Here is a 24,453-nt window from a genome sequence, read left to right as displayed (position 1 = left end):
CAACGGGACCATGCGCCACTTCTAGAACAGCCGTACGCATTTTTGTGGGCACCACAATCTGTACTACTAGCTCACCTCCACAAATCTCACTAGAAGACATCCATTTACGCAGTAACATCCCGTCTTGTAAGAAATACCCAGCTGCTGCACTGTGCGCCTCTTCAGGGGACAAAATAGCATCGAACAGTGGAGACAACGTAACATCCTCCTGCTGCGCAGCTATAAGCTCTGCACTAGAAAATGTAGGAAGAAGAGACAGACCAGGCAAATTACACTTTTTCAGAGGAGTTGCATTAAAATCGCCCTGCACAGATTCATCTAATTTTAATTTAAAATGAGTCACGGCACATGATGGAAAAATATGGGAATCCCCCGCAACGAAATCAACAGATACAGGCGGCGTAATGACAATGGGTAAAGGAGACGCGTCTGGCCACACGCGCTCTCCCGCTAGGTTGTTACCCAAGATCACGTCTACTCCACCCACTAGCAGTGATGGACGCACACCCATAATGACCTCACCATTCACAAGCTCAGAACGCAGTACCACTCTATGTAAAGGAACAGCCGTACAAGTAAGAGTGATGCCTTGCACCAGCACATTCTTCCCCAACCCAGACTCTGTGGAAAAAGGCAAAACAGAATTTAAAATAAAAGATTCAGAAGCTCCCGTGTCACGCAAGATCTTAACGGGTACATTTTCACTCCCTCCCGGCAATGAAACGAATCCCTCTGTAACCTAACACTGACCAACAAGAGCTCGTAAAGCTTCCGATTTGTGTGTCCATTGGATTCTCCCTTTCCCTTGTGTTGTCCCTTTCCTTCTCCTTTCTTTTATGTGTATAATTAGATTTATTAGCTTTCATATCCCTCACTATTGACGTGTTTATCGGAGGTCGTCTGGGCGTGTGCTACGGCTGTTTATACCATGCTACTAATGCTAACACCGGTGTTGTTGGCTATCGTACGGACGCCACCAACGCAGCTGTTTAAAGGGTACTGCCCCTTTTAATCACCAGTTTGCCACTTTGTGCTCCGCTTCAGTCATTTGTTTATTTGTTTTAGATATTGATTTGTGTTAACATTTAGTAGTGCTCTGCTTTTTTTTTGTGAATATTATTAATAGTTTGCTTTTTGTTTTGACTCTATGCAGAGTATTTACTTTGTTTTTGTTATTTAGATATTCTTTTTGTGGGTTTATTATTATTGTTTATTATTATCATTATTTTGATGATGAGTGTCAATTGATGTCTAGATTCAGAGGGTGTATGTGAGATGTTGTAATCACAGCTGTCTCTTAACCAGATCATAGAAATAAGGTTTGTTAACTTGATTGACCCAGTCATTGATGTGCCTTTATGTTAATTTTAGTTATTTACTTTAGGGATGCACCTATATGGATTTTTTGGCCGATACCGATAACTGATAATTTTTCAGACTTGGAGGCCGATAGCCGATATGTATAGGCCGATAATTATGTATATTTTAAATTGTTATATTTTTATACAGCAAACGTTATAAAAGAATGAACTGCTCTTATGAACTGAATAGTCTATACTCAAAGCAAAAAAGCTATAATTTCAAAATTGCAAGGTGATTATAGATCCATATTTACGATTTTATATAAATTTGCATGCAAAAAATTATTTCCTTTTCTTCATAGCAAATTAACATGCAAGTTGATTGTTGCATAAAAATAATAGTTTAAATGACAAAATGGTATTTAATTAACAAGCAAGTTAAATATATTAAAATAAGATGAAAATGAAAGAGCTAAGGACTGAAACCTGCTCAAATGGTCATGAATAAAACATGTTACAGTGATGTACACGTACAAATATTTCATGTCCGAAAAAGCCTTTTTCACAGGGGTTTTGACAGTTCAGAGCCACCGTACAAGCACACAGCTTAATACAGAATAGAAAATGCGGCACAGATTTATCCTATTTGGCGTTTTGACATGTCACATGTAGGTGCTGCTTGTCAATCAGACAACGCTTCTGCGCTCGTTCTTGCCGTCAATCGCGGGAAAATGATAAATGAAAAGTTTATGATAAACCGCTGTGAGTTTTACTTAACTGTAGATGCAGAGTTGCCATCAGAGTCAGATTTTGATACAAAACCTGCATTGAGCTGACTTTATGACAAACAGCAGAATATTAAGACAGAATGAGGGGCTAGTTACCCTTGAGTCCACCCTTTGAGTGGACTCACCTCTCCCCCGTGCTATTGTGTGTGTGTGTGTGTGTGTGGTGACAGCTCTCACGCGAGCTCGTTATAATCAATATGAATTTTAGGATCAAACTGAATACATCTTACATCAACAACACATGACAAGCAACGCGTTGATAATAACAAATAATCAGATTACAAACAACCGTTATGTTTACACGTTTTGTAAAATGTGCGTGTCCTTTATGTTTTAGTATGGATTATATTCTCACCACAAACGAACCGCTTCAGAGTTCGTTTGAAAGCGTACCGAGACCCGTTTGAAGAGGTGGTCTCGGTACGCTTTCAAACGAACCCTGGAGCAGTTAGTTTGTGGTGAGAATATGATTTGGTCCGCTTTTGTTGCGCACTCGAGTACGATTGCTGCATTTTCACCTGCCCAAACGAACCGCACCAAAAGAGAAAACAAACTCTAGTGCGATTCAAACGAACTAAATAAGGCAGGTGTGAAAGCACCCTAACTTTGTAAGTCCCTGTCATGGTAAAAATGGAAACGGAAATAAGGGCAGTATTAATAGCTAAAAATGTGGGAGAGCGTTGCACTGCAATATGGAGCAATTAAGTGTTGATATTAAATCAAAGGTAATTCACAAATACTTGAAAATAAGATGATTTAATGACAATAATTTGCATTGGTTACAACTGAATTAGTTACAAAGAATTGTATAAAATGATAAGAGGGACAGGGGGGAGAGAGACAAAAAGAGTAAGTAAGCCTCGAAGAAAACCTGAGAGCACTGGAGTCAGAGAAGACAGCCTCCAGAGCAGGAGACGAGCAGAGCAGGAGAGAAGCAGGCCAGGAAATGACAGAGCAAAATTTACCAACTATTTTGTATCTTTCTTGACCATGTGACCAAAGCCCAAATACTGAGACATTCAAACTGACCAATCCACATGTGACCACATCGTAAAACCCTAAAGTCCACACACCAGGCACTGATCAGTATCTGCCTTAGGAGTCAGTGTGGACCTTCTTTGGTGGAAAAAGACATGTTTTGCCAAATAAACAAATGCATATGATAATTTTCATTCCTAAACCATAGCCGATCCAAAACTTTAAATCTCCACCATGTACATTCATTCATTCATTAATATGAAACATCCCAAATGACTCAATGTAATCTGAAGCAAAACAATACAATTGGGATAGAAAACAAAATATTTTTTATCATTCATTTTATTGCAAAAAAAGTATTGGGCAATTTAAGTTTATTAAGTTTACTTAAGTAATGTAGAAGTATAATTTAAGTATATTTAATGTATTAGAATGTATGTAATAGTAGTATACCTGTATGCTACCTAAATACCTATTTGAACTAAATGACCCAATTTGTATAAAATAAAATAAACTTAAAGGTGTACTATAAGTGCAATACTATTATACTTTAAGTGCACAACTAGTATACAATGGCAATTTCCATTTGTAATAAAGTAAACTTATGAATATACTTGTAATATCATTTCATAATACTTGTGCTAATTAATTATTGGTCTATCAACTTTGTCCCATACTAAACGTTTGGCTATTGCATTGAACTGATACAACAAAACTGCACACAATACAAACAGACATAGACACACACACAAACACAACCCACCAATAATTTCTGTTGCTGCCTCAACTTAAATGGGCCACTTTTGGATGGCCAAAATAAGATAAAGATATTCAAAATATTTCTTCTGTAAAATATGTTTATCGTGTGTATACTCGCATTAATATATTAATATTACTTGTACTTGTTACAAATAAACTACACTTTATCATTAATCAAACATGCATTTATCTTTTTACAGGCATATACTTAAAGTATATTAAGTATTCTTTACGTTCTAAGTTAGCATATAAATCTATATTAAAGATATTAAAGGTTATGAGTAACTATAATGCATTTAATTATATTTGTCACTTCAACAAACAATTCTATTTTTGTACCCCTTCCCCTTGGCCCTTAAAACTGAGAGCGAAGGGGAAGGGCTTAAAATTTACCCCTAAGAATTGGGCTAGCACTACAGCACCTGCACACGTCACACACATATGAGATTAGATAATTGCGACTACTGTAGTTATTCTAGTTGTGTTTTTTTGGTATTTATCTTTAGGAAATCACTGAAGGCATATATCATGTTATCATAATGATCTAATGTGGCAATAAGATTGTAAATATACTGCGCATTTACAGAGTGGCCATATTCATTCATTATAGCAGCCACTGTAAAAAGTTCATCCCCAGCCACTAGACTCTTTTGACAGGGTGTTTGAGTGTCATGGAGTGTCAGAATGTTGTGGAACTTCTGTACAGGGGTTAATATTATGGATTATAGATCGCAAAATTTAGTCCTTTTTATTTTTAGCATCTTTTTAAAGCATAACAGTCAGGGCCGGAGCAAGCTGAAATGCTGCTCTGGGCCGAGGACGATCACGCCGCCCTCAACCCCAATATGTGAAAACGAAAGTGACCGGTTATGAAAATGAAGTGAGGTGTCGCGGACCTCTATTCTGCCGCCCTATGCGTAGATATAACTGAGGACGCGCGGGTGCTGAGGGAGGGAGGGAGATGTCGCCGACGCTGCTTTCTCTTTTCTGCTGCCCTATGTGCGGAAATAACGGGGGACGCGCGGGTGTCGCAGACCTCTATTCTGTCGCCCTATGCGCGGATATAACTGAGGACATGCAGGTGCTGATGGAGGTGTCGCTGACGCTGCCCTCTCTACTCTGTCGCCTATGCGCGAATATATCTGAGGACGCGTATGGTGAGGGAGGTGTCGCGGACATAACTGAGGACGCGGGTGGTAAGGGAGGTGTTGCGGATGCCGCCCTCTCTATACTGCCGCCCTAGGCAGCCGCCTAGGTCGCCTCTATGGACGCGCCGGCCCTGATGACAGTAAAAAACAAATGCAACTATAAATATATATAAACATGATTGTTTGTTGTAAAAAAAAATAATAATTGACAAAAAATACTAATTTGGTTTCAATTGTAGTCCTAAAAAATATTCGTTCGAAGGGCTATTCACCCTTTCCCCTCAGCCCTACATCTTCAAGCTAAAAAGAATTGGGATTGGGCCTTACTCTTAGCTGTTTGTTGAATTTCCTACATGTCCTGAGTTTACTCACCTTGTCCAGTTTTTAGACATCACGATTTTTACCTGTGTAGTACCTGCATTTCTTTAGTAAAACTAGTATTTGCACTCACCATCTGCCTCTGGCAATCCTTAAACAGTTAAAAAATAATTGCAATTATAGATTATCAGTAAAAAAAAACTGCTGACTCCAAAGTTTCCAAAGGAAATTTATATGCCCATCAAAGTGCTTCAATATGTCACTGTCATTGTAATGTTTCATGTATGCCCTACCTTTATTTTGTTGTCTTTGTATTTGAATTAGTATACAACTGAAACAATCAAAGAGGTAATATCAGATGATGATGTAGTAGACTATGTTCCAACTTCAGAAACTAATTCAGAAGATGATGAACGACCAAGCAAATCTACATTTCTGGCAGAAAAAGAAACACCAATGATGGAAATTGGTCACATCATTGGAATAACTGTAAATGAAGCAATAAACATCTAAAGCAAAGAAGAAGATACATTTTTTCTTTGTTTCAACATTTTATAGTTCATGTTAAGGAAAATGCAGACATTGCCAAATGTCGTTTTTTCGCTGCAAGCTTAAGAAGTAGGAAGCAGTGGCTAGAGAAACATTGAATCAAGGAAAACTTCATGCATAACTGTGAGGTGCTAAAAGATGTATCTGGTTCAATTAAAATCAAGATAAGAGCCAAGAGGGACTCTAAAAATTATGAATATTGTGTCCATTGTAAGGGCATGTTTTTAAGAGCAGAGCTGTGAAGACACATGAGAAGGTGCTCTTCCAATCTGAAGGAAGATGACCACAAAGGCAGGAAGAGAGGACTTGGCCTAGCAGCAGTGGTTAAATGAACATGTTCAAGTGCTGTTGTAGAAGGGGTGCTAAAGATGTTAAGCCATATGCATGATGTTGGAATTGCAAGTGTAGTTCGCAATGACTTTTTTCTACTAAGGTTTGCAAGGTCTTCTAAGTCCCTCTACAGTAAACACGGGCATGACCCCTCAAAACACGACTATAATTGGTAAACAGTATGCCATCATGGAAGATTTCTACAGATCATGCGTAAAATGTATTCAGTCTTAACTTTAGAGGATGCAGGTAAACCATCAAATTTCCTAAATGTGATTGCGGCTGTAAAAGAAACTGGGATTTGATGAGGATCAGAACAGCTACAAAATTCCAAGCCTTGCATTAGAAATTGGCCATTCTTTGTTAAAAGAGAGTGAAATTATTAATTGCCATGCTCTCATGGCTGGAGATGAGAACCTCATCAAGTCCTCAGATGTTCTTCTAAAAGCTTTGCAGAGCAAAGTGGTCAGAGTACATTGCACACAGTGCCTTAAGCACAACTAGTGATTTGAAATATAACAAGCCAATGCAACGACCTCTTACCGAAGAAATCATGAAATGGAACAATCAACTTGATGACCATGCAAAGTCGGCAACTGCGGCACTGAAGAAGGAGGCAAAAAAAAAAAAACAGAACTACTCCAGTGTTGCAAAAACAACATTGATTAAGCTTGTCCTCTTTAATAGAAGGTGTATTAGAGAAGTAAAAAAATTAAACTGAAAATTTTCCTGGAAAGAGACTGCTCAAACCCCAAAAAGTGATTAATTTGTCTAAACATGAACTGAAGTTGTGCATGTGTTTTGAGTGGGTTGAGCTCAAATGAAAAAGGGGAAGAACCTAACTCTTAAAAAACTAACTCTTAAAAATGACAAAGTCCCTAAATCTGATGATCACGAAGAGAGAGATAAATAGGAATGAGAATTTATTTGCTGTTCTACACTGCATGAGGACATCAAAGTCTCAGGAAGTTTGCAGATGAATAAGCAAGTGCTATGCAAGCCTAATTCCCAGCTGAGAATATAAATTGTAACAACTTCTCAAATTTTAAACTTTTAGACAAATAAAATAGAACAACTTCCTGACTTTCTGTGTCAAGACATTACAGTTCATAGACAATTTTACCATCTCTCTGAGCACACCATTCAAAAGCGCAAAAATTTCCAAATTGCTTCGTGCAGTTGAAAATGAAAAGCTGTGTGATCAGCAGGAAAAATCTCTTGATGAAATTGGAGGTAAGTTCATGTTATTGTTTGTTTTCTTTGCACTGTATTCTGATACACATTTCCTCTTGGAATATACTTACCCATTACACATTTACACCTGTCCATGAACATACCTGTTGCCCATTTTCTTTTGGAATATACTTATAACCTCTTCCCAATTTCCCTTTCAGATATACTTACCTTCCAATGGGATGTTTGATTTATTCATCAAACATTCCATTGCTGGTTGCACTGGATAGTGTAATTTTACTTTAACTGTCTGTTACAAAGGAAAGGATATAAAAGTGCATTATTTACAACTTTCCACTGTATGCCAAAACCTAATTTTACCCAGTCCTATTTTATAATAATAAGATCCCAGCCACAATAAATTACATTTTAATTGTGTTGTGTTTTGGCTGAAAATTGAATTGATACTTTCCGACTTATTGTCCAGATTTTACAGATGATGGTGACCATGACGACAATGATAAGAGTGATGAAAACCTAGACATAAGCATTGCAGATGAAAACTGCTATGTATTTTAAATGCCAACAAATTTATATCATACTGGAGTGATAATATATTTGATGTTTGTGCACTAAAATGTTTGGGAATGGGTGATTTTATTTTTGTGTTTTTTTGTGTTTTTTTCTGTGGTGATTGAAGAACCTCGTATCTCACAATCGATCAACCAGTCTGCAGGGTCACAGATCCATGGTTAGTAGTTTTTATTTAAAAAATTTGACAAAAAATCTGTGTCCTGGTATAATTTCAACCAATGTGAACATATAGACATTTAATATCAACATGTTACATATGATGGTTTAAACACTGAGGCCCCTATTTAAGAACCTAAGCACATGGTCTAATCTTTTGTATTGTTTTTTTTAAACTGGCCTGCACACAGTCTAAAAGAGTTTCCCTATGCTCTAAGCATAGAAATGTGTGCAAATGCACTTGCTTTTTAAACAACATGATATAGGATGTGCAATTAAGAACTGCTTTAGCCTGATTCTAGTAAAAATAATTAGACGTCACATTGTACCAGGGGTATATAAAGCAACATAACAAAATTTTATTAAAATTTGTAGTTGATCACTACTGTGGATAAGATTAAATATTTTTTTTAAAACAAGTTATAACCAATCTGAAAAAAAAAATCTGATAAAATTATTATTATTATTATTATTTTTTTGTGTTTTATGAAACACTATGCCAAATGCTCTTGCAGGGCACAATGCATAAAATTGTAGTTTGTGATTAACAAAAATTATATTATCCTGTTTTTTTTTAGTTGCTGACAAACAGAAGCCAAAATGTACTGTGAAGAGACCATGGTCGAAAACAGAGGTCAATCCAGTTATGAAGCACTTCAGGTCACACATTGCTCAAGGTCATCTGGCATTGTTAAATAAGTGTAATTATGCAAAAAGTGTAAGCCAGTCCTCCAAGAAAGAAGACTGCAGAACATCAGGGATTTTGTCCGAAACAGAGGGCTGACCCTAAAGTACAGATTAACCAAAAATCTTGATAGATTTCACTCTGATTTTCCGGTTCTTAAATGTGTTGTAGCACTTTATAATAATTGCACACTTCAAATAATTTATTAAACATTTAAAAATAATTCATCCTTTGTTGGCGACGTAGTGGCATAGTATGTAGTGCTGTCTCCTCACAGCAAGAAGGTCGCTGGTTCGAGACTAGGCTGGATCAGTTGGCAATTATGTGTTGTTTGCATGTTCTTTCTGCACTCGCGTGGGTTTCCTCCGGGTGCTCTGGTTTCCCCCCCACAGTCCAAAAACGTGCAGTACAAGTGAATTGGGTAGGCTAAATTGTCCATAGTGTATGTGTGAATGAGTGTGTGTGTGGATGTTTCCCAGAGATGGGTTGCAGCTGGAAGGGCATCGGCTGTGTAAAACATGTGCTGTAAAAGTTGGCGGTCTATTCCGCTGTGGCGACCCCCAGATTAATAATGGGACTGAGCCTAAAAGAAAATGAATGAATGAATCATACTTTGTTGAATATTAACTCTACCCTAATGGATGTTAGTAAGCAACAGATACTCTGCACATTGTTTTTCACATACTGTATATAGAGCATTTTAATACTTTAATAACTGAAATTTCATTACTAAATTAATGTTGCATGAGTTACAAACAAGTTTTTTAAGATTAGTTGAAGGTTTTTAATATTGTGAATAAGTAAACAATTAATTAACTTTTCATATCACCATTTATAACATTCTAGTATTTTTTTAGGCATATTGTAACAGTTTGTAAATAATGCAATACCTAGTTACTTAGCAATGAATCCTCATGTGTTTATAAATCAAAAATAGAGCACTTTTAGCATTTTGAGTCCTTAATGTCTCTTAGTGTTAAGTTAATGCTTAAAAAATGTTGTAAATACTTTATCCAAAAGAATGTGTTTTAAAAAAAGATTGTATCATAAATGTTTTTTGAGTGGGACATTTGAATTTTCTGTTCTGATAGAGAGAAAAAAATATACAATAAGTGTGTGTGCGTGTGTGTACATACATATTAGTACATGTGCTCCAAAAGACAACAAAAAACTGACCTTTACAATAAAACCAGTGGTGCCATACAATGCCATAGAAACATGAAATGCAAGCGAGAACAGAGAGACAACAACAAACTGATCCACTAACCACCCTAAATGGTTTCCTGCTTTGCTATGTGGTCATCGCTTTAGTTGTTCACAATATTTACTATGGATTTATCCCTTTCTTTTAGCAATATACTTGCTTGTGCATGAACTTATCTGTTACCCCTTACCAATTTAAATATACCTGCACACAAACTTGTATTACACATTTCCCTACCGAATATATATTTACCTATTATCAAAAACAGAGCATTTTGTCTATCCCTATTTTTTCGTCAGCACATATAGACCTTATAAACTATATTGTAAGTACCTCAATTTGTTTGTTGTGTGAATATCGATCTTATAAACCAGGGTTGCCTTTCGGATGGGGAACTTCAATGCTATAAGTGGATTTTAATCCACGTATGGGGATTTCGTTTCAGAAAGCCAATTGTCTGAAAGAGTATATAACGGGCCAATGAAATGCCAAATGAGTAGGCAGCGCAAGCAAGCACATGTGGCTTATTGCAATTAACTCTGCATATAAGCACAGGGAAAGCAAGGAAACGCTATCCTTTTAGCTTCAGAGACTTTTACAGCCTTCTGAGAGAGTCGATGAGGGTTCCTCCTGCTGTGATCCAGCGATTTCGAGCGAACGGAGCAGTCTCCTGGTCCAGAGTGTGTACAGCGGCAGACGGTCGAGCTGGGCTTCTCCCTTGCCTGGCGTTCTTTGGGTCCCGCTCCTCCAAGCGCTCCATCCAAGCCTTGAGCGGAGGAAGCGATCCGTCTAACCAGATGGTAGCCCTTACGTTCGATGACACCGGGGACCTGACGTCCACTGCTGCATCGGAGGGTGGGCTTTCATTGTCCTACGAGAATCCAGGCCCGCTTGCCCCCCTTGGGCAGGTGAGCGCTGTCAAAATGGATCCTGAAATGGATATGTTAGCCGTGCTTTCCCAGGCTGCTTCGGTTTATCCCCAGCTTCGCGGCCAGACCGACTAGATGGGTGCTACATATCGGACCAGAGGGCTAAGCCTTTAAAGCCTCTCGTCCCCTTCTTCTTGGAGGTGCACAGTAGGCTCACGCAGTCTTGGAGGGCACCTTTCTCTGCCCGTGCTGCTTGTTCCTCCACCCTCACCACTCTTGATGGTGGAGCGGCCAGGGGGTATGTGGCGATTCCTCAGGTCGAGCGCGCGATTACAAGGCTGCGATCCAGGTTGATTCCGCGTTGCACACGATGGCCACCTACCAGCGATACCAAGCACAGGTGCTGGCCGAGCTGCACGAAGGTGGGTCCAACCCAGGCTTTTTACAGGAGCTTCGCACCGCAACCGACTATGCTCTTCAGACCACTAAGTCCGCTGCATGTGCGTTGGGGAGGACGATGTCCCCATTAGTGGTCCAGGAGCGCCACCTCTGGATAAATTTGGCTGATATGCTCAACAAAGTCCGCTTTCTTGACTCCCCCATATCCCAAGCTGGCCTATTCGGCGACACCGTCTGTGAATTCACCCAGGAATTCAAGGCGGTGAGAGAGCAGTCTGATGCAATGGGTAATGTGACCTATCGGCGGGACTATAAGTCCGCTCCGCCCGCCGAACCATCCATATCTGCTGCTCATCGCCGAAGGCGCTTGGCTACAAGAGCTGCCCCGCACACGCCTCAGACGAAGCGAGCATCGGAAAGCAGGCAGCCCCCCTGCCCAGAGCGCCGCTAAGTCCGGTAAATGGACCGCGAAGCGTCCCTGGGACAGGTCATATGGAGAAGAGGGAACTTGCTATTTCGCCGCTGGAGGGGCGGGCCCCATTTCCAACGGCACATTCACTGCCATGAAAACATCAATGAAAGAGCACTTTTCCACTTCCACGGATGGAGGACGGTCTCCTTTCTCCCACCCCTCGAGCCTCTCCTACGGAGTTTGGGTGCGGAGTGAGAGCAAATCTCTCGCCTCCAGCTCTTCCGTGGGACCCTCGCGCTTACAGGATAAGCACACCTACTCCGCGCTGCCCCACTGCTCGTACATGAGCGATTGTAGAGATAAGTACATTAACGAGAGCTCTGCCTGCATGGTTAGCGTGGACCAGCCCTTCGCGGTGGCTCAAACGCATAATCCGACTCGGCTATGCAATTCAGTTTGCGAAATGGCCCCCAAAGTTCACGGGTGTGTATTTCACCAGGGTCAGCCTGCTGTCTTGCGAGAGGAGATTGCTGTCTTCCTAGCGAAGGATGCAATCGAGCCGGTCCCTCCAGCCGATATGGAGAGCGGGTTTTACAGCCCGTACTTCATCGTGCCCAAGAAGAGCGGTGGGTCACGGCTAATCCTAGATCTGCGTGTTTTGAACCGATGTCTGCACAAGCTGCCATTCAGAATGCTCACGCAGAAGCGCATCCTCTGGTACGTTCGTCCTCGAGATTGGTTTGCAGCAATAGACTTGAAGGACGCGTTTTCCATGTCTCCATTCTTTCTTGCCACCATCAGTTTCTGCGGTTTGCGTTCGAAGGTCAAGCTTGGGAGTACAAAGTCCTTCCCTTTGGGCTCTCTCTGTCTCCGCGGGTCTTCACCAAGCTCGTGGAGGGTGCCATAGCGTCCCTTCGGCTCGCGGGCATCCGCATACTCAATTATCTCGACGACAGGCTGATTTTAGCCCACTCTCGGGAGCAATTGATTATGCACAGAGACAAGGTGCTCCGGCACCTCCACCTGTTGGGGCTTCAGGTCAACCGAAAAAAAAAAGCAAACTCGCCCCCGTGCAGAGGATCTCTTTTCTCGCGCTGGAGCTGGACTTGGTCACCATGACAGCTGATGCTTAACTGTCTGAGAGAGCTCGACAGCAAAATAGTGGTCCCACTGAAATTATTTCAGAGGCTCCTGGGGCATATGGCATCCGCAGCCGCTGTTGCGCTGCTCGGATTACTCTATATGAGACCACTCCAGCACTGGCTTCCCAATCGAGTCTCCAGACGCGCATGGCACGCGGGCACACACTGAGTCACTGTTACTGCGCTGTGTCGCCGCGCCCTCAGCCCTTGGAACGACCACTCGTTCCTACAGGCCGGTGTGTCTCTAGTACAGGCGTCCAGTCATGTTGTTTCAACAGATGTCTCCAGCACGGGCTGGTGTGCTGCGGGCATGCAGCCACGGGCCTGTGGAAAGGAACCCAGTTGCACTGGCATATAAATCACCTGAAGCTGTTGGCAGTGTTTCTCGCTGGAGGCATTTTCGGTCAGTGACTCGTGCCTGGAATTTGGGCCGGATTACTCTCACGTTGTCCTGAGACCCCGCCCAGGATATGTGACCAAGGTTTCCACCACACCGTTTAAAGACCAGGTAGTGAACCTGCAAGCGCTGCCCGCGGAGGAGGCAGACCCAGCCCTTTTCTTATTTTGTCCAGTTCGCGCTTTGCGTATTTATCTGGACTGCACTCAGAACTTTAGATCATCTGAGCAGCTCTTTGTTATGGCGGTCGGCAGAAGGGAAGTGCCATATCGAAACAGAGGTTGGCCCACGTGATAGTGGATGCCATCTCCCTTACTTACCAGTGTCCCCCGAGAGTGCGTGCGCATTCCACTCGGAGCATTGCATCCGATTGGGCGTGTGCATGCGGTGCCTCTCTAACAGACCTCTGTAGAACTACGGGCTGAGTGACACCTAATACATTTGCAAGGTTTTACAATCTGCGAGTGGAGCCGGTTTCCTCAAGGGTATTAGGTAACCCTTTGGTGATTGAGGAAACAACTCAGTTAAGGTGTTGAAACACGCTTTCTGCACCATTCTCCCTAACACAGAGATATGTGCGCTTTTTCATCTGTCAGTAAAGTTCCCCGTTAGGTGAGCCCTGCAGATTCCTCCGAGGCCCCCAGCACTGACTCAGCGGAGGAGTCACTTGCTGGCCTATTACATTGTATGTCTGCCTGCTGGTAAGCCCGCGTTTTGGGTATAGGTGCATGCTATGCGTGATTCCCACTAGGCGATCCCATATGCTTATTCAGCCACGGTGCAGTCCCCCCTCACGGGCGGACCCGTGTCTTCCCTCTCCACTAACCATCTTATTACATGCGTACTCCCCCTTCTCAGGGCTAGTCCATATATTTTGCCCCATTGGGTAGCAGGTGGCCTCCGCAGCGTCCTCCCTATCGGGACTGCATGCTTTCCCAACGTACTGTCGTATTTTCCTAGAATTATCTAGACGCTTGCGACTGCCAAACAATATATCTAAATCCGTAAAACTTTTTTTGAAGTGGGATAAGTTAGGGCCAGGGGTCACGTTGGAAGACCGCGCCTCTTTGATGCAGGAGCGCTCACGCTATGCCTGGCTATCCTCTCATCGGAGGGGAAGGTAGGGTGCAGTCATTATGGCGTTTTCCAGACATTTCCCCATACCTGGATTAAAATCCACTTATAGCATTGAAGTTTCCCATCCGAAGGGGAACACTCTGGTTACTAAAGTAACCCTCGGGGAACGGAAATGCTATATAGCATGGCCATAATGGTTGTTCCCTAGCTGTAAGTATCAATCTCTTCAGCTTAAAAGGATAGCCTTTCCTTGCTTTTCCTGTGCTTATATGCTTATATGAGTTAATTGCAATAAGCCACGTGCACAAGCTTGCACTGCCAACTCATTTGGCATTTCATTGGCCCATTATATACTCTTTCAGACAATTGGCTTTCTGAAACTAATCCCCATAAGTGGATTAAAATCACCTTATAGCATTTCCGTTCCCCTCCTCGGCGAACGAGGGTTACTTTAGTAACCAGAGGGATCACCAAACTTGTTCCAGGAGGTCCGGTGTCCTGCAGATTTTAGCTCCAACTCAAACTAAACACGCCTGAACAAGCTAATCAAGGTCTTACTAGGTATACTTGAAACACCCAGGCAGGTGTGTTGAGGCAAGTTGGATCTAAACCCTGCAGGGCACCAGACCTTCAGGAATGAGATTGGTGACCCCTGTTATAAACCATGTTGTCCCTTATAAACCAGGAAGCAGCTCATTCTGTGTGTTGTATGAATATTGATTTTATAAACCATATTGTCCTTCATATATCCCCTCTTTTCGCAAGGGTGTCAAAGTCTGGAGTCTGCTACGGCAAAACACGAGGCACAGCAGGTGGTTAAAAGCGAGGTACGCAGGGCTTTACAGGACACATCCGCAGCGTGCAAAACCCTCACGACCATTAGTAAACCATTCAAAAGAGGCGCCTCTTACAGCATTAAAGCACATGCGGTGTGATCAACCCCCTAGGTTGTAGTCTTTAAAAACAGCAAAACTTTCTTGGCATATTAGACATACCATTTTCTGTCCAACATTCTTCCTTAAACAAGATATTCAGAGTGATTTTTTCTTTTTTTTTTGCCTGACTCATTTTCAGTCATTAATGGTTGATTGCATTTTAATATCTGAGAGTGTGTTCTAATTCTACTGGTTGCGCTAACCAGGGCTGGACTGGGGCAAAAAAAATCGGCCCTGGCATTTTGGGCCAGAGCGGCCCACTAAATTCAATTAAAATGCTATCTATCTATGCACGTCCAATATTTTTTATCAACTCATATTTTATAAAACACAAAAGCCATATGTATGAAATAAATAAATACAAACTTTAATCTCAATTTAATTTCTGTATACTGTCCATAAAGATATTTGTTGAGTTCTAAAAAATACACTATTCATTCATTTATTTTTCTTCGCATAAGTCCCTCATTTATCAGGGGTTGCCGCAGTGGAATGAACAGCCAACTATTCCAGCAAGTTTTATGCAGCAGATGCCTTTCCAGCCACAACCCAATAGTGTGTGTGTTGCTTATATGTGTGAGCGTGAGTCATTATCTGAATGAGCTGCAGGTGTGCATGCTGTCAGTGTAAAGCAGGTCGCACACCAGAAACGACGCTCGGCGGCGCGCAGCGCCACGCAGCGCCACGTATTTTAGAATTCTAATCATAGGTTTCTATCAGGATACACACACCGGCGCCGCAAGTCGGCGGCTGTCGGCGGCGCCCGGCGACGGCTCAGGACGCAGTTCATTTTTCAGCCGCGCCACAGAGCGCCATCTGATTAGTTTCATGTTAAATATCATTCGAATGTGCGCGTCTGGTGTGCGATACTTTAATCTGTCATGTACGCGCCGTGTCGCGGTGCCGAGCGGCGCTTCTGGTGTGCAACCTGCTTAAGTGGATGACGTAATGTTAGAAGTCCAGTGATGATGACCTCTGCTGGCCAGCGAGGGGAATGACTATGATCGAGTCGGTGACACTTAGTTGATGTTAATTATTGTCGAAATACATCTAGTAGTACTCTGAAAATATAGAGTAAGTTTACTGAAAACGCATTAATGTGAAGCTTAAAATTTTTTTCTACTGGGCTTAAAATGCACTTCATCTGGGCTTAAACCACCAACCAAAAGGGTTGAAAATACACTTTATCTGAACTTAAAGTATACTTTAACCATGCTTCAAGTACATAATTTAAATGTTTTTTGTTTTTTTTTAAATGAAATACACTTTTAAAAATACATTTTAATGGCACTCGAAGTAGGTCAATTTAAACACAACACAAGTATATTATTGCATATTTCAAGTAGCTTATAATTAATCTTAATTATATATAAAATAACAATAGGCTTATAGTTTAATATCCACTTAGGATACTAATAAGTCTAAAAAAGTACAACTTAGGTACAATTTCTTTTCACCTGGGTAGACAATGCAAAATTCTTCTGCAGTTGGTTGTATTATACTTTTTTGGCATTGCCTTAGTTGGGTTTGTCTGTGCTGCTGTCACAGTCTACTGTCTGTGGATAAGGGAGAAGAGACTGGTGGCAGCATGTAGTGTTTAATGGAATTAATGATTCTAAGTAGACAGAAATTATTTTTTTCTGTGTTGAAATTACAATCATGAGCTTGATCACATTTAGGTCAACATGAGAAAAAGTTTAATAGCAATATTAAACATAAGATGGTTCATGTAAACTTACTTATAGATGAATGAGTTAACCTGTTCAAAGTATTGCTGCTTATGTAGCAAACGGTGACATATAGTTGTTTTTTTATCCACCTAATATTAATAATATTATTAATATACTATATATATAAACAATCCATACTTGCATGTGTAAATAAAATGAAATAATTACAATAAAAGTTATTATAATTTGAACGGAATCTACATTCATACCCTCTGGCACCTTCTTTGCAGCACTGTACAAGACGTATGACCAGAAAAGTAATGGTCATGAGCCTGTATTTTCTTGTTTGTTTTTTTTTTCTTTCACTTATATCAGTTGGTAAAGTTTGGTCCTCACCACTGTCTTGCTTGGTTTGGGACTAGTGGAGCTGTGCGTTGATGGAGTTGTTCTTCAGTGTTTCAGATTTCAGCATACATTTACATTATACTGAACTAAACTCAACTTTAACTGACAACTGAACTGAAGCAGTTTTTATTTACTAGAACTTCATCTATATTAAGCTGTTTTGTCACAATCTACATTGCAAAAACATATGTAGAAGTAAACATTAATTCAACTGAAATTGAATTGAAAAATGACAGCATTTATGACGATTTAAATAGAATAACAGTAACCAAATATAGTGGTGGTGATGGTATATAAACATATCAGCAGCACACATTGTCGCTCACTCTCTCCTTCTAAGTATAACAAAAATATAGTTTGAAAAAACTTTAAAAAGACTAATAACTATGACATATTTATTAGGCATTAGCAAATAGTTTATTCATAATTTCCTAAGCATTGATTCCACATTGATATGTTAGTAAGTGGTTTAAAACTACAGATATAGATGCTATATTCTTGACTTACAAGGACATGATTAATGATTGTATTGTCATACTTTGTCATCAATATTTTTACTACTAAATCAAGTGGTGCGTTATTTATAAACCAGTTACTTAAGAGTAGTTGGTGGTTTCTGAGAACATTCAGAATATTTAAATTATTTATACATTTTATTTTCACACATGTAGTAATTGGTATCAAGTGTTAACAAAAAAAATTGTAGATAAATATTGATTTATTCATGCATGAACACACCCTTACTATAATGAAAATTGGCTTAAAGAATCTGATCTTTTTATATATGTGTGTAAATCAGCTGAAACATTTTTGAAACTCGTTTTTGCATTGTGCTTATTTTAGTAAGATTAAACAAAAAATGATAGGGATGTGTCAATACGATTAAGCAATTTCACACCATAGCAATTCAAAACTATGTATTTTGTGCTTCTTTTCCCATAATTGCCTTTTTAGTGTTTCTCTCTGGATGTAAAAGGATGATGTAGCACTTAGGGGCAAATATGGCCAGCAGTAATCCAAAACTGGAAGCTAAAATGGCAAATATTTCCACAGCCACTGCGTATTTTCCTGGAGAGCTCACATATGCTGGAACAAATGCAATCCATACAGCACAGAAGATCAACATGCTAAAAGTAATAAACTTAGCTTCATTAAAATTATCTGGAAGATTTCTTGCTAGGAAGGCTAAAAGAAAGCTTACTGCTGCCAAAAGTCCAATGTATGCTAATAACATTGAAAAACCAGCCACTGAGCCAATGGCACATTCGTAAACTATTTTAGAGCGGATATATTGGTTGTTTTTATGGGGTGCGGGTGAGGCAGTTGATAGCCAGACTGCACATATCACAACCTGTATTGCTGTCAATACCAGAACTGTGCATCTTTGTTGAACTGCTCCAAACCATTTCATAGCACCTTTGCTCTCTGGTCGAGATGACTTGAATACAGCTATTACCACCATAGTCTTGACCAGAATGCTGGAAATGCATAGGACAAAGCTTATGCCAAACACAACATGTCTTAACTGACACGTCCATAACTGGGGCTGGCCAATAAACAGCAGCGCACACAGGAAACACATTTTTAGTGACAAAAGCAGCAGGAAACTGAGCTCTGAATTGTTGGCCCTTACTATAGGCGTATTACGATGAACAGCAAATACAAACATCACAAGAACACAGAAGCAGGTGCCAAGGAGGGAAGCAGTGGTCAGAGAGATGCCCAGAGGATCCTCATAGGACAGAAACTCTACTTCTTTGGGAATGCATTGGTCCTTATCTAAATTAGACCAAAACTCATCTGGACACATTGTGCATTCAACTGCACCTGTAAGTGAGACAAAGATATAAGTTGAGAATTGTATAAGAAAGTACTTTAAATTTAAATAAATGCCTTACCTGTTATATTTGAAATCTCACCATCTCCACATGGGAGGCAGTCAAAACAGCAAACCGGCAAGCCCTTAATCGTGGCAAGCCTAGTGCCTGGTGCACAGCTCTCACTGCACACAGAACTTGGGGGCTGAAAGAGACCTAATCTTTTAGTAATTTGTCTTTAAAGTCCCTTTTATATAATTCTCAACTTGTCAATTATGGTATTTGTATTTTCATTGATTTCATAACTTTACATATTTTTTATATTATAAATAAACAATTTGTAAGTATCTTTATATTAATATACAGTGTTATTTACTTTTTTTGACTCAAAGTTCCAATATAATGCATCCTCATCCAGTGTAAGCACCATCCCTGTTGCAACCTCTTCATTTACTACACCAACTGTTTGGGCCCTTATTGAGCCGTCAGAGCTCGGCTGCCAGTTCAGGACATCATAGATGGCCAAAGCATCTCCATTCTTGTCAAATGACACATGATCCCCAAAGTCTGTGGTAAAGTTGACATTCTGTAGGTAATGAACCAGCTGTACAGGTTGTAAACAGGACAGATGTTGCGTTCATTTGAAATATGAATTAATATTTTGCGCATGTATTGCATTTCCACATCAGCTTTTACATGCCTGGAGAAAATGTGTACCTATGGCTCTTACCTGCCAGGGTTTTAAATTTGTTATGTCAGCACAGCTGTTTACACTGAATGGTCCTCTTCCGTCCTCACACTGCATCAAGTCATTAAGCGCATGTGCCAGGGCATAAACTGCCTTATAGACATTGTAAGACGCTCGTAGCTCTGAAACCTCTGTGTATGGTGTTTTTGTGGTTCTCAGATCCTCCTGTCCTGTACATATATTTATGACTTGATCTCCACTATTCTTTTTACCCCCAGTTTCAAAATTGCACCCAAACATGATTTCCCAGAATATTCTGATCATATTGTTTTTTGGATCATTTGTAGGTTGGAGACGTAGCAGAAATTCATAAAGTCCCTGAATCTCCCCACGCCTAATAGCAATGCCAAGTGTGCCCTTCAGAAAGGGCAGTAAACGTGGACTGTGATGTACAAAAGAGGTAGCCCAAGCTTCACTTGCAATCCACTGCCTGTCTGTCATGTTCTGCAACACCAACTCATCAATCAAAGGTATCAAAAAGGAAGGAGTGGAAAAAACAACTATCACTCTAGCTGTAGAGGCCTGAATCATTTTGGTTATGTGCTTAATATCTTCGAGGTTGTTATCATGGGGTAAAACTTCAGAAAAAGCAACACAACCTCCAAACAGCTGCATTTCTTGCTGGAAGGACTGAGCCGCATAAACTCCATAGTCATCATCACTGTAAATGAGACCAACCCAAGTCCATCTAAAATATTTCAAGATCTGAACCATAGCACGGACCTGGAAGGCATCACTGGGAATCGTTCTGAAGAAAGAGGGGTACTTTTTTCTGTCACTCAAACAGGAGCAGGTGGCATAGTGACTAACCTATTTATTGGAGATGAAGAGGCAGAGAGGGTGAGAGAGAGAGGCATGAGACAGAGAAATAATATATATTTTATGTAATGTGTTTTTACATTTTACATTAGCTTTTTTCACCCCATCTTACTATAGGTACTCGAAACAACCCTAGAATACTTGAAATTGCAATGGAAACAGTTGAACTTGAATCCCCTACGATTCCAATCACTGGGGGTGGGCCAGTGCAGTTGATGTTATTGAAGAACTCTTCTGTTCCACTAGCCATGGATATGGCAGCCCGAAATGCCATTCCTAGCATCACACAGTTGTCAAATAGATGGTAACCAAGAGTGATGTTTGGCAGAAGATTTGGATTTTTATTGATTTCATCAATTGCAAAAGCCATGGTTTGAGCCTGCTGGAAGCTTTCCATGTCAAATCTAATTAAAATATAATAATAATACAAAAAAAAATAGATTTACATATTCTGTTACCAGTACAATTAACAATAAATCAAGCAAAAAGTATTAAGCAAATTCACAATAGCAGTTAATACTGAATTCAATATTATGTGATATTTTATGAAAACAACTAGACAGACAGACTTTGGATTTTTTATTTCAGCCATATTCAAATGTTATTATTTACTCCATACTCACTGCACACAGTATGGTGGTTCTGGCTCTGTTTTGAAGTCCAGATCTGGGAACACTGTGAGGAAGTCAACCTCAAACAGGCCGCCAAGTATAACATCTCCATCATGGTACATTTCATTCAATCTGAAGTGTCCCTGGAGCTGACAGGTGTTTGATCCGAGTATTGAAGCTGACATAATAAAATTAAAAATCAGATAGATGGAGATGTTCAGAATGACCCACATTTTGAGTCACCCAACTACGCTACACTCAAGCAAAACCACACGCAACCATCATTACAATTTAGTGCATTTAATTTATGATAAATGTTGTGTGGGCTGTTGCTTTAAAAGAGCAGGCGGTGCTAAGTGATCATCCCTGGACATCAGGGTGTTAAGACCAGACTACATCTAATGTAGAAGCTTTGGGAAATTACATCAGTACTTACTTCCTAACAGTGCTGTTCCATCAAATGTCCTCTAGATGTCAGTCCTGCATTTGACTTTTTTTTCTGAAAAAAAAAAAAAAAAAAAAGAGTAAGAAATAAAGGTAATAATATTAACCTGCCTTGAACTCTTACTCTGGTAGTGCCATGGTAAAATGATGCTAATAAATTTTAATACTAAACTGAAAAATGTAAGAATGTTTTGACAAGATGACTAATGAATACCCAGCTAGAAGGGAACGTTCTCTCAACTTTGGCTAACATTCCCTACAGGTTGTGTTAATGTTTAAAAAAAAACATTTCAATGTAATATCCAATGAATATTCAAAAAATGTTTTTCCCAAAACAATGAACAAGAACATTCTATCAATGTTTTAAAAATATCTGTAAGGGAACAGATTAAACAACGTTCTCTTAGAAAACGTTTTCACAATGTTTTTTAAAACAAAGAAAGAACATTCTCACAGTCACATTAGAGAAATGTCTTAAGAAAATCATTGAGATGTGAGATGTGGAATGTTCTTTGAAGAATGTTCTAGCAATAAAACATCTGAACAAAGCTAGCACATTTTATCTGCAACATTTTAAAAACATTTTAAGAGTATTGAAATGGCATCAGATTAAACAATGTTCTCTTAGCAAACATTTTCACAATGTTTCATAAAACCAAAGTAAGAACATTCTCACAGTTACAACAGAAATGTTATTATATTATTATTAAGAACATGATTTATTTTCAATATCAAGACAGAAAGACAATTAACATACTAATTTTAACCTGTACTTAAAAAAAATATACAAAATGCCATGTTCAAATACTTATTGCAGGCAAATAAGTAAAACCTAATGGTTTAAAAAATAGTGGCAAAGCACAGATTTAAAGTGACAATTAATTAGCATTTCCTACAATTATGAAAATAAGTATTATGTGTCAGCAAATTATTCTTGTTTAATATACCAGATTTTTTAGTTTTTGTTTAATTTGTTACACGTTATACAATGAGCACTAGAATATAAGAAAATGCAGTGCTTTAAACTTTTTTTCCACATTGCTACTGTAAAATTAGATATGTTAAATAGTTACAGAGAGTGTTTTATTTTTGAAAAACAAAAAAGAAAACAAACAATGTTATTAACAAACATGTAGAATATTTCTAGAGAATGTTTACCTACCATAAAAGAGAACATTCTGGGAACTTAAAGAAAACTAGCCGCTAATAATGTTATACGAATGTTAGAATATAATGTTCTAAAACTGTTACCAGCGAATGTGGTTAGAATATTTCTAGAGAATGTTTTCCTACCATTAAAGAGAACATTCTGGGAACAATAGCCGCCGAAAACAGTAATGCAACATTGCTTGGTAATATTCTCAGAACATGTAGAGAACTAAAAATTTCTAGCTGGGTACATGTCATGGTGACTTAAGCATTTATTTTTTCATTCATTCATTTTCTTTTTGGCGAAGTCCCTTTATTAATCAGGGGTCGCCACAGTGGAATGAATCACCAAATTATGCAGCTTGTGTTTTACACAGTAGATGACCGTCCAGCTGCAACCCATCAATGGGAACCACTCTTACACTCTCATTCAAACACATACACTACAGACAATTTTAGCTTACCCAAATCACATATAGCACATGTCTTTGGAGTTGTGGGGTAAATAAGAGCACCCAGGGAAAACCCATGCCAACATCGGGAGAACATGCAAAATTCACACAGTAATGGCAACTGACCCAGCCAAGGCTCGAACCAGCAACCTTCTTGCTATAAGGCAACATCACTAACACCGCTAACACTTTGGATAACAATTCACCTCCGTGAAGTTGGCACCCCATAAAAACAAATAATCCCCAAAAACTTTACCATTCGTTTGTGCTGATTTGTGCCGCAAAAACGATCAGGATCAAAAAGTCAGCCACAACTGAACCAGATCTGGGCCATATCTCAGAAAAAGCATGGTCCATATCTGGGCCAGATGTGGCCCATACATTTTCTCAAATCTGGCCCAGCTGCGGCCCATGCACTTTCTCAGATCTGGCCCAGATGCAGCCCATGCAGTTTCTCAGATCTGGTTCAGTTGCGGCTGAATTTTGGGTTAGATGTGGCTCACGTCTACATTTGGTAGCTATATAAAATCACATTAAAAGGAATGCTTAGTTTAAATTGCTTTATTTAAAAAAATGCTTTAAAGGAAGCATATAAATTGATAAATATAAATATATAATTTATATAAATTATATAAATAGATGCATACAAAAAAAAAAACACAACAACAACAGATTGATCAATGCAATACAAATAAATATATGAATTAGATAAATAAATGCATACAGAATTATTACAAATTAAATACAAATAAATATACAGAATAAGAAGAACATACAAGCACAAATGTATATACAAATTAGATAAATAAATACAGAATAAACACAGAAAATATATATATATATATATATATATATATTTATTTATTTTTTTTAATAAAATGCATATTAATTAAATTAACAAATATTTTATAACCATATAACCAGAACCAATAATTAAAAAGATATATAAAGGGCAATCCAAAAACAAGATCAGAGGCTAGGCAAGGGTCAAATAAACAAATGATAATTACAGAAACAAGATAAACAAGTACGAGTAGACAGAACAAACACAGAAATCGCATATTTAACAAAAACATATTACTTAAATAATTACAACTAAATATTTATTAGCATCTACCCAGAAC

At 39.3% G+C, this 24,453-nt stretch overlaps 1 protein-coding gene across 2 annotated transcripts; it reads right to left on the bottom strand.

Moving 5' to 3' along the window:
- Positions 1-17,253: 17,253 nt before the first annotated feature.
- Positions 17,254-21,593, bottom strand: olfcq19 (olfactory receptor C family, q19). 2 transcript variants are annotated; one of them, XM_087291347.1, is made up of 6 exons: positions 21,297-21,593; positions 20,855-21,077; positions 19,837-20,664; positions 19,483-19,710; positions 19,188-19,311; positions 17,254-19,116 (listed from the first exon to the last, which is right to left on the bottom strand). In XM_087291347.1, the coding sequence occupies exons 1-6, from the start codon at positions 21,515-21,517 to the stop codon at positions 18,203-18,205; spliced, it is 2,538 nt and encodes an 845-aa protein (XP_087147473.1). In that variant the 5' UTR covers positions 21,518-21,593; the 3' UTR covers positions 17,254-18,202. The 2 variants fall into 2 exon arrangements, with proteins under 2 accessions (XP_087147473.1, NP_001077346.1); NM_001083877.1 differs by having other exon boundaries at positions 18,203-19,116; positions 20,786-21,077; positions 21,297-21,517.
- Between the last annotated feature and the right edge of the window lie 2,860 nt (positions 21,594-24,453).

Source organism: Danio rerio, chromosome 18 (genome assembly GCF_052040795.2).
Source record: "Danio rerio strain M-AB ecotype USA chromosome 18, GRCz13ab, whole genome shotgun sequence".
NCBI lineage: Eukaryota > Metazoa > Chordata > Actinopteri > Cypriniformes > Danionidae > Danio > Danio rerio.
The sequence above is the reverse complement of the archived record's forward strand: the minus strand, read 5'-3'. Positions and strand labels throughout refer to the sequence as shown.